The sequence below is a fragment of the Siniperca chuatsi genome, linkage group LG12 (assembly GCF_020085105.1).
Source record: "Siniperca chuatsi isolate FFG_IHB_CAS linkage group LG12, ASM2008510v1, whole genome shotgun sequence".
Lineage (NCBI taxonomy): Eukaryota > Metazoa > Chordata > Actinopteri > Centrarchiformes > Sinipercidae > Siniperca > Siniperca chuatsi.
Window position 1 is genome coordinate 28059608 of NC_058053.1, and position 11517 is coordinate 28071124.

Here is an 11517-nt window from a genome sequence, read left to right on the forward strand (position 1 = left end):
AGATTACATCTATCCTGGCAATAATTAGGAGAAATTAGTTTCATGTGGCAAATTACGAGACAAGTGTGTAATTATCATCAGTTAATGGAGCGTTCAGGTGATCCTCGTAAACACGTGAGCGGATGAAAGAGCGACTGCAGGCTGTGAATGGTGTCACATAAACACGAGTTACGTGAACGCAGTGTCATCGCGTGTTGAAGCGAAACACCACAAGTGAAGTCAGGTGTGAACCACGTCATAGTTTACCGCAGGTGATGTCACAGTTAGTGTAAATGTAGTGCAATAAAAAGTGGAAGAATAAAGTGGCATATAATGGAAATACTCTATTTAAGTACCAGAACCTCAAACCTGTACTTGGGCGGATGTGCTTAGTTACTTTCCGCCTCTGGTGACCCTGGCATCATACTCCCAGGTAAGTCTGGGTAATATCTGCTGTGATATGCAGACTCACTGAGGGGTTTTAAAAGTAATCCTCGTCTCAGGACTCTTCCCACACCTGTGTTTCCCTTAGACAGGTGTCCTGCAGTCAGCAGCCCTGTCCTGATCTGAGCACAGGTTGCATGATTGCAGGTTTCTGGGTTTAACACGGGCCGGCACTCTTCATTATAGATTTTACTGAATGTTTGATTAAAGCCTCATTCTCCAGCTGAATAGTGCCGCCATGTGATCTGACACATGGACTACAACTGAAGCACCAGCAGCGGCTTGTTCCTTTAGAGCCGCAGCGCCGCCCTGCGGCCGACAGCTGCAGGTACAGACACACACCGAGCCACTTCACATTTACTGTTTCTTTATTTTCAAAATCACACGCAGAGAACACAGTGTACAGACATATACATTACAGATACAGACAGACAGGCAGTCAGACAGACAGACAGACAGGCAGACAGGCAGAGTCTCAGGCAGGGATGTCCAGGTTCTCGTCTCCTCTCGGGTATCCCTCCACTTCCATTGTCATCAGAAACTCTGCAAAGACAAACCCGAGCATCACGTTACCATGGAAACCTCACTGACTGACCTCGCAGTCGCCGCGTGGTGGTAGCATCACACCTCGCCAACGTTGTGGAACAATACAACGGTAAATATAACGGTAAATAAGCGGAATGCCTCCACCCACCTTCTGTGTAGTCGATGTCCGGCCGCGTGGAGACGACAGCCCAGGCCACGCCCACCAACAGCGCCACCACCAGGTTCACCACGATCCACGGCTGCAGGATCTGCTGCTCCGAGCCTGGAGGCCTGGAGGAGGTGAGGATGAGTACAGCGCAACAAAGTACACAACACAACGCAACACAACGCAACACAACAACACAACACAACAACACCACACAACAACACAACACAGAACAACACAACACAACAACACAACACAGAACAACACAACAACACAACACCACACAACACAACAACACAACACAACAACACAACACCACAACACAGAACAACACAACAACACAACACCACACAACACAACAACACAACACAACACCACACAACAACACAACACAGTACAACACAACAACATAACACAACAACACAGAACAACAACAACACAACACAACACAGAACAACAACACAACACAACAACACAAGACAACAACACAACACAACACAGTACAACACAACAACACAACACAGTACAACACAACAACACAACACAGAACAACAACACAACACAACAACACAAGACAACAACACAACACAGAACAACACAACAACACAACACCACACAACAACACAACACAACAACACAACAACACAACACAACACCACACAACAACACAACATAGTACAACACAACAACATAACACAACAACACAACACAGAACAACACAACAACACAACACAACACAGAACAACAACACAACATAACAACACAACACAGAACAACAACACAACACAACAACACAACACAACAACACAACAGAACAACACAACACAACAACACAACAGAACAACACAACACAACAACACAAGACAACAACACAACACAACACAGAACAACACAACAACACAACACAACAACACAACACAGAACAACAACACAACACAACACAGAACAACACAACAACACAACACAACAACACAACACAGAACAACAACACAACACAACAACACAACAGAACAACACAACACAACAACACAACACAGAACAACAACACAACACAACAACACAAGACAACAACACAACACACAACAACACAACAACACAGAACAACACAACACAACATAACAACACAACACAGTAGAACACAGAACAGAACAACAGAACGGTAGAACGGTAGAAGCCGTCACCACAGAGTCTCGTTGGCTGTAGGATAAAGGTTGATGCGGTCGCTGGTCATTTGCTGGCTGAGGGACAGGATCAGCGCTATGAAATATACTGCACACAGAGAGATGAGCTGTTATAACACACATCACCATCATCATCATCATCACCATCACCATCATCATCGTCTTCACCATCGTCACCATCGTCTCACTTACAGAAGGAAGCCAGAGCAGCAGGGTCCAGGGTGAGGAAGCCTCTCAGTGCCATGGAGGCCTTGGCCAGGTTCACCCTGCAGGTGAGACCAAGCACAGAGCTGTTGGTTTTACAGGTGAAGGCGGAAACGCGGCGGGCCTACGCACGCTAAACACAGCCTGCTTCATTCACGGCTGAATTTAAATACTGTTTTAGCTGCTGTTGCTTTAGAAAATAACGTTAGCAGCACACCATTTCTCCACACACCTGTCGAACGCAGACACCGTGCTGATGGCCAGCAGCAGGTAGAGCAGAGACTGGGCTGGGTAGGCCAGCAGGTGGTACTGCTGCAGCAGGTTGGGCAGCGTGGTCATCTGCTCGCCCGCCAGCACGTACACGACGATGATGTTCCACACCGCGTAGCCGGCCAGGAAACCGTGAGAGAAGAGGCCGATCACCCTGCAGAGGGAGAGCGAGCGCACACCGCAGGACACCATGTTGTCCAGTAACACCATCATTTCTGGTCAGCAGGTAAACAACACTGTGTACGTATGATCTAAATGATTTAAGCTATTCTGCAAAAGCAAGTACTTTCTTTTTTTACTGGCATGAGCCTCCAGTCCGTCTCTTCTGGATCCAGAACCAGAACAGCCGGAGGAAAGTGCGTGACTGAGCAGCCTCGAACACACAGGCTGAGTCAGGCTGCTTTCTGCAGCAGTGATGGCGGACCGATCTGTACTGGAGGCTCGACACTGTCAGACACGTCAACTCTAAATGGGAGCTCCCTCGCTGCATTAAACGTGCGCGTTAACTGAGCTAAATTTGCTTTCCTTTAGCTTGTTCTCCGTTTGAAGAGTCAGTACTTCATCAGACTCACTGAACTTACAGCTGTGGCTGCCATTAGAAATATTAACCCATTTATTTCCCCCGTTTATTACAGTTTTTTCCAGTTGCTAACAAGCGTTGTTCAACACTGAAACCACATTTTCAAAACTCTTCACACAGTCAGCGAAACAGAAGTCCGTGCGGACCAAACTGGGAACCATTTTGCGTTCAGCGGCCGCGCTTTTCAAAGTTCAGGAGCTCTTTTCCCGTTCGTCCTCCACAACACGCAGAACACTGTGTGTTTTCAGCACGTTGTTCTGACGCTAACACACTGCGTTCAAAATTATTACAGACACGTTCAAAGTTCCAGGCATTTACGCAGTAATTATTTTAAAATGCTGAAAGTAAACTGAAACCCTGGAGGCAGCGGAGACGTTTCTCCTGCAGGCCGCCGGACGGATCGGACGTCCAGCAGGAAGTTTATCAGCTGTGATGCTGATGAGGACAGAGAGAGCAGACTGGAAGCATCGCTGTAATTTACTATAACGAACAACTACACATGTTGTTGCAGTAATGTGTAGGAAGTATTATATTTATTCTGTTTTTATTATCACTGCAGCCCCGGAGCTTTTCCCCTCTTTTTTCACCTTTTGGTTCTAATTTTCAAGTTCTATATTCATGTAAAAAAAATGAAATTTTGATTAATTTCTGATTCATTCGTGTTTCAGATGCTTTCAGTAAAGTGAAACTGTGTTACAGTATTTATGTGGGAAAACCAGTGAAACTTTAAAAAAGAAGAGTTCATCCGTCATGTGACGCTGCCTGTTGTTAGTGTGTGAATGAAATGTGTGTTTCTGAATGAGACGTGTTGCCGGCGTTTTGTTTTGTAGGTGAGATCAGCTGTTTGCCAACGTTCATGCTGCTGATGCAGACTGTGTGAGGAGTTCTGAAAATGTGGTTTCAGTATTGAACAACGCTCGTTAGCAACTGGAGAAAACTGTAATACTGCGGGTGAATGTGCTTCACTCCGGTCGTGCAGACATGAATCTGTTCCCATGGTCTCAGTGTGGGGACTCACCTGCCTTTTGGGGACAAGACACAAATACAGAGCGAGGCTTGGTTCCACGGTAAGTTTAGGATGAGGGCGGGGTTAGTCGAACAGCTTTTGAAACAGGGTTTGAACTTCTCTCCCAGCTCTCTTTTTTCATTCCTTACGCTACCATTTCTGTCACTTTTTGTCCGAACAAACGAGCGCAACACACTCTCTTCCAGGAAAGACGATACAGCGTCTCTGTGGCGGTTTTTCCTCCTGTTAGTTCAGAGCAACGTTTTCATCGCTCAGGACGTCACTGTGATGCCGTCCTGAGCGATGGAAACAGGTTTGTGTGCTTGTGTGTGTGTTTTTGGTTGTGTGTGTGTGTGTGTGCAGACCTGAAGCTACTGTGGACCCTCATAGCGACGTCTCTGGTGGTCCAGACCTGTCTGGGGTCCATGTAGTCATCCATCAGCTCTGAGTGTCGGAGCTGCTCAACTCGCTCTGCCTGGAAACGCCCTGCACACACACACACACACACACACACACACACACACACACACACACGTTTATGTCAAGGAAGCAGCTGTTTTTAACATTAATACACCTTTTCACGTGTTGACAAGTCAAAAAACATCCTGAACAAAGACATAAACCAGCTTCTTGAGGCTGCAGTTAGTCCGGTCACACTGAGGGTGTGAAGCGATTCGGTTGGTCAGCTGAGGTCAGATGACCCACACAGACATCAGCTCTGCGTCTGGCAGAAAGTATTCTGAGTTACTGAGTGTTTAGACGGCAACTTCTGTCCAAAACGTTAAAAACACAACCAAAAACGTTTCCAAGATTTTGAAGTTCAGTTAGTTTGTGTTATATCGGACGACCAAGGCCCCGTTTACACTGGCCATTTAAAGTGAGATTTAAGACATTAGCGCTTAGCCACATATCTGCGTCTCTGTCTGACTACAGTCCGTCTCCAGCTACATGCACATCCGGCTGGCACCTCCTCCAGTCTGGACGGAGGTGGCGAAGCACCTGAAGCTGTCATCGGAACAATATCAACGCTAACGCTAACACAAGCACATGAATGAATCGTATTGATAAACGCTACGGCAGCTCGGTGCTGCTCGTATTTAGCTCCAGTGGAGCTGCTCAGTGGCCAGCAGGTCAGACTGGTTGTACTGGGCAGCTTCCAGGTGTGGATGTGTGTAACTGTGCGAATGTGGTCAGGGCGTTCCTGCAAAAAGAGAGCAGCGAAACCTTCCTGACTAAATAAAGGCTCAAAATAAATCGACTGTATGTGTAGAAATCGCTGGCGCTGTTTTTCAAAGAGATCAAACGGCTGAACGTCTGAACAATCACATCCCATTCCTTCCATCTCGGATGCTTCTTGGATGCATTTACACTTTTTGTGAGATCAGAAAGTTTTCTGATCCGCCCGAGACGCAGGAAGTGACTAAATGTAAACAGGGTCCAAGTAAATCAAATCTTCATTGGTTATAAACGAAGTCACGTATTATTTTATGTAAAATGTTAAAAACAGAAAAGGTTTGCTCTCAACAAACAGTTTGTTTTGGGATAGATCTTTGCATGAAAATGTCCATTATTGCTCTTAATAATCAATGACGCACACAAACATACGAACATGTAGTTTATATCACATTACGACATGTTTTCTACCCTTCAGTGACTAATGGATGTTTATTCATTCATTCAAGTTAATGTAAATTCAAACTGTCTCTATTTTTGAAACTTGTATTACTTTAGCTGTTTTTGTGGTTGTTGAATGAATTCTTGCGTTTGTGTACTGCAGCAAAAGCACTGTTGGAACAAACAAAGTGCTGATTATTTTCTAATTTTTTATCTAGTGTTTATAGTCGCTGCTCGCCTTGCAGGCGAATCTGATTCACACTCACTGTTCCTCTCCACGAAGACCTTGCCGACCGGCTGGCTGTGTCCGTGGGGAGCGGAGAACAGGGAATGCTGGGGGATGGGGGACTGGGCGTCTGTGACGATATCGTCGTCTTCGGCTCCCAGGTCATTGCTGTAGTGCTCCGTCGTCTTCGCCTTCCTGATGTGTGATATAAGAAAGAGGATTTTGTCCAAAGCTATTGACGTTTTTTAGCCACGCTGTGTGGCAACGGGACGGCAACATCGATGAAGACTGAAACATCTGAGGAAACGTGCTTCATCGTTCATGCTCCCCTCAGGATGAACTGTAATAACTCTGCTGATCCTCTGACTTTCCATCTAGCGCCACCATCAGGTCGACATGTTAATGTTTCAAATCATTAGTTTACATAATGCTCACCTCTTCCTTTTCGTCTTTCTGGTTACCGCGACAGGCATGTCGTCTCCGTCCATGACTGGCTCGTCCTCCATGTTACCGTTTGGCATGTCAGCATGCTCAGCTTCCTGATCTGCTTTGAAGATGAAGGTTTATTGTCATTATACAGTTTGATAAAACTTTGTCGCTTGTTAAAAGTCAGAACTACACTCCTCACCTACGCCTTTCTGAATAAAATACGCAGACGTGTTCACGAGGAAGAACGGAGCAACACAGCGACATGAAGCGCCTGAAACGCTCGCTGTAACCTGATTCTTTTAGAGGCTCTTTCTCAGTTTACCTTCTCGTTCATTGATGTCTCCATAATGTGTTTAAAGTAAACTCTAATCTTCAAAGTTATTTTCTCTAAATTTAAAGAGTTCTGGAAATTCTGCGTTGACGTACAGTCAAAGGACATCTCCAGTGTTTGGTCCAGACTGAAATATCTCGACAACCACCGGATGGATTACCGTGATATTTTCTGCGGACATTCATGTTCCACAGAGAAGGAATCCTAATGACCTGGTGATCCCCCGACGTAATCTAGCGCCACATTACTAACAAAACTATTCCCATCAGCCTCAGCTGCACTTTGTGTTTTGTACTAATTAGCTAATGTTAGCATGCTAACACGCTAAACTAAGCTGGTGAACATTACACCTGCTAAACATCAGCATGTTAGCATTGTCATTATGGCCATGTTAGCATGCTGATGCATTTAGCTATAAGCCTCAGTACAGCATCACAGTCGCTAGCACGGCTGCAGACATGGGCGAGGTTAGCATGGCTAGCGTGCTAACGACATCAGTCCACAAAGTTGTAAATGAAATGCAGTTTTATCAAACACTGTACTGTCATTAACGTCTGTCACTGTCCTCACACTCACTACAGCCAATCAGCAGCCTTGCATTATTTCACCGTGCAGTTATAAAACAAGAATATAAACAAATACTATTTCCTGAATGAGAGGTCAGGCCCACCCGCTCTCTCAATCAGTTCAACCAGACTGAACTCAGAAGAGAAGAAGCCACACAGACGTGAATTTTGGTCTGACTGCACCACGAGTCTCGTTGCATATTTTCCCCTCTTTCTTCCCCAGTTTGGATGCAAAATGTCCACTGCGGTCGTTGTCACTGCACTGAGCTACTCTGCACTGGGAACCCTTGTCGGCTTCCCACCAGCCAAGAAGGCCAGTTGTGTTGGAGCAGACAACAAAGCTGCAGGTACAGGTATGAGAATGAAACTCCCCCAGCTGGTCATCTAACAGCAAACGCGGGTTTCTCTCAGGTGGTGTAAAAGGTAGCATGAATGACGGTGCTACCGATAGTAGTCGCCTTCTTCTTTTTCTTCTTCTTCTGTGGTGCTGGGTCCTGCGGCTCTGGGGTCGAAGGGTCTCTGCTCTCAGAGTGGCTCCTATTGGTCACTTCCTCCATCTCCACCTCCACACCCACTGTAAAGGAACATAATAGAATAAAATAGAAGAGGACAGAATAGTGCCGTGTATAGACTCTGTCACGTCTTACCTTCTCCCTGCTCCTCTCCATCGTTGACCTCCTTCTTCGGCTTCTTCTTCTTGCTCTTGACGGTTGGCATGGTGACGTTTCTCTGCGAGAGAACAGTTCAAAATGGCCGTCGTGTGAATAAAATCAATGACGAGGAGCTTTCCGCATGTAGCGGACTATTTGCCTTTTGAGAGTTTTTTATTTAGGTTTTCTATTTAGGTCAGTTAATTAACGTTTAGCGGGGATGTTGCAGTGGCCGGATGGTGATGCCTGTTCAAGATAACTGGATTAGCCTGAGCTTTGGAGACAGGTGATGATGACACTTTTATCCAAAGCTTACTTACTTTGGGGTAATTCAGTGTCTTGCTCTTAACAGACCAAAGCTACAGTCTCACATGTTTTTACTGAGGTTTGTTTGTCCAGGTGAGAATAAACTTTGCTTAAAGAAAAACAAAGACGTCTTTGTCAGAGTTGCACAATTTTTTTTTACGTGCTGTCATCTGTGTTTAACGCTCTTGAGATGAGGCCAAAGACAAATTTCCAGCTCTTGGCTGGTAAAGCTACCAGAGAACATTAGAGCAATAGTTCCACATATTGGAAAATACACTTATATGCTTTCTTGCCGAGAGTTAGATGAGAAGACTGATACCGCTCTCATGTGAAGCTACAACCAGCAGCCAGTTAGCTTAGCATAAAGACTGGAAACAGGGGGAAACAGCTAGCACATAACCCCCCTGTAAAACCACTCACTACAATTAATGATCTTTAGAGGTGCTGTTAGGTGGAGTTTGTTACCTTTATACAGAGCCAGGTTAGCTGTTTCCCCTGTTTCCAGTCTTTATGCTAAGCTAAGCTAACTGGCTGCAGAATGCACCACAAGTGTGGTATCAATCTTCTCATCCGACTCTCAGCAAGAAAGCCAATGAGCTTATTTCTGACAGAGGTTAATATCTTCCCCCATATACGACCACATTTGTTTACATCCAAGTGACAAAGTCATATAGCGGCCGCATGACTTATGACGGGGGAAACGGAGGAAGTCAGCGACAAAGTCCACAAAGGGAGGAGGTTCTGGTGGATGGATGAATCAACTACACGTCGAACTTTAACACGGGAGAGCGTTGTTTGTTCAACACTGGAAATCATTTTATAGTCACATGTTCCATGCACCCTCCAATCACGTGTGTCCATGACCTGCAGTATCTCCCACAGTAGGCGGTCCATATAAACATTTGGCGCTCATTCGGTCTGCGTCCTCGCTGCTGCCCCGCTCCCTCCACCTCCCCAGCCTCCTCCTATACTGGCATTTAACTGTACATGAATTTTGAGTGCTTCTTTTAATAAATAGCTAAAACCTTGGCACGAATGTCCCGACTGAACTAACCTTAATGAAGTATTGATTTTAAGCAAAAACCACAATGTTTCCCTAAATCGAACTGTTTTTGTGCCTGACCAAACCCTAACCACAGCGCTGTCACATCCTGAAACACATTTATTTTCCAATGGGCTTTGGTCCTGCTGGCGAAAGTGATGGAAAAACAACTTATTTTGTTGTTTTTTGGAGAACTTTCCATGGCAACTGAACTCCATCCACTGAGGAAGACTGCAGTTAAAAATACCAGAAAAAGCTAATAAGTGAACCTTGAGTTTAGTTTTTTTCTGTCAAGAATGTTAAAAATGCTTTAACGCCTTTTCAGGATGATCCACCTAAATTACTATTTTTGACTATTAGACCAAGTTTAAGTTTTTAAGGATTTATTACACCGTTGGACTGCTTCGAAGGTAAGAAGGAAACTCTGATTATTTCTACAACAGCATATTCTTTCTGTAAATGACCACAATGACCGAAAAGATGATCGATCAATACATACATCAAATGTTCATATTCATCAAGGATGCACAGATTGTGAAATTCTGGGCCGATACCAATGTTTAAAATAACAATTTGGCAGAAAACCCGTGTTTTTCGTTGTTATTTATTCCCCTTTTGTGCCGAGGAAACAAAGAAACTTTCATTATAAAAAAATAACTGAACTGTTTTAAAGTCATTCAGCCCTTCATTACACAATCTTTCTCATATGAAAAAGATATATATATATTTTTAAATAACAGCTTCAAAAGCCTTTTTAGCTCCTATACAACTAAAATAACCAACACAACATTTAACCAGCGTAAAACTGATGCGACACAACAGACAAACATCACTGCCATCGGTGAATGTCATCCTGTTTGCTGATAGGCCGACTGCAGTCAACAAGGAGAATATCGGCTGATGTATCGGTGCATCCCTAATATTCATGTAACTTGTAGTGCTAGCAGTGATGCTGTGGCAGCATCCCACAGGAGCAACAGTGGATGGTAAAAGGCTGAAAAACACATTTTCATAAATCTTTTCACAGTTCTTAGTTAACACAGTTTCCCTTCAAACTGAATACATTTTATCACAAAGTACAAATCTCACCAAAATGCACAAAACGTGGAATGCTGCAGCATGAAAGACTGGCTGTTTAAACTCAGAGAAATGAAAGAAGACAAAATATTAATATTAAATGTGCTAAATTCTAACTTCACTTTGGCTCTGTTACTCTGGCTCGATGCTTTTTAAAGGACGACCTACTCAAAAGTCTTTGTTGTTCTAATCGTACAGCTTGTTTCTGTCATAAAGAGGAACTATTTCTGCACCAAGCGCATTCTTTAAACGGGTATTTACAGGTGTATTTCAGTGAATCAGTATCAGTGCTCACCTGTGCAGCTGACTCGGTCTGCGGCTGTGAAAAACACTACAGACAATCACCGCCTCCCCTTCTGTCTCTGATCTTATCAAGCTGAGGGGAAGTGTCTTAGGGTGAGCCTCAGTATGAAACTCACCCTCCTTCCCTTTATTTCTCTGTCTTCTGCTCTTGTTTAGTCCCGAAAGGTGGATTCAAAATGACTTCTGGACTTTAAAATCTTTAAATGGAAAACCTGAAGCATGAATCCAAAGTGAGGAGAAAAGCTAAAGCAGAAAGGAGGAACAGAGAGGGGGGGGAGGAGGCTCATTTGCAGGTTTGAGACTCGTCCCGGGGTTTAGACTGGCAGGTGGATCATGTGCTGAGCCCCGACAGCCTCTGGGAGCTTTGTGATTGGTTGATCAGCTGTGATGTCACCTGCTGGCAGAGCTACAAAGTAGCCATGGATGCTAATAATCCCTCAGCCTGCCTTTTCTTCAGCAGATCCAATCACTCTTCACTCTGCAGCTCAGTCATCGAGACACAAAATCAGGTCAGTCTGAGGTCGGACTCTTCTGTCTCCTGAACCGGACGTTACGGCAATAACAAAGAATTATTTGACTCGTGTCTTTTCTTTCATAAATAATGTTTTGGTGGTAAAA

The 11517-nt window shown here is 44.6% G+C and overlaps 1 protein-coding gene across 2 annotated transcripts; it reads right to left on the reverse strand.

The window, feature by feature from the left end:
• Positions 1–773: 773 nt before the first annotated feature.
• On the reverse strand, positions 774–11153 carry LOC122885143 (transmembrane protein 237A-like). Of its 2 annotated transcripts, none has more exons than XM_044215859.1 (11): positions 10892–11153; positions 8169–8250; positions 7967–8095; positions 6631–6742; positions 6236–6390; positions 4721–4841; positions 2732–2923; positions 2488–2561; positions 2296–2383; positions 1118–1239; positions 774–966 (listed from the first exon to the last, which is right to left on the reverse strand). In XM_044215859.1, the coding sequence occupies exons 2-11, from the start codon at positions 8236–8238 to the stop codon at positions 899–901; spliced, it is 1131 nt and encodes a 376-aa protein (XP_044071794.1). In that variant the 5' UTR covers positions 8239–8250; positions 10892–11153; the 3' UTR covers positions 774–898. The 2 variants fall into 2 exon arrangements, with proteins under 2 accessions (XP_044071794.1, XP_044071795.1); XM_044215860.1 differs by having other exon boundaries at positions 6631–6739; positions 10892–11149.
• Between the last annotated feature and the right edge of the window lie 364 nt (positions 11154–11517).

Coding starts and splice junctions, on each gene's coding strand:
- LOC122885143 (XM_044215859.1), bottom strand. CDS start 8,238: ATGCCAACCGTCAAGAGCAAGAAGAAGAAGCCGAAGAAGGAGGTCAAC. Junction 6,391..6,630: donor AGAAAGACGAAAAGGAAGAG/GTGAGCATTATG, acceptor ATCACACATCAG/GAAGGCGAAGACGACGGAGC. Junction 1,240..2,295: donor ACAGCCAACGAGACTCTGTG/GTGACGGCTTCT, acceptor CACCTCCTCCAG/GCCTCCAGGCTCGGAGCAGC.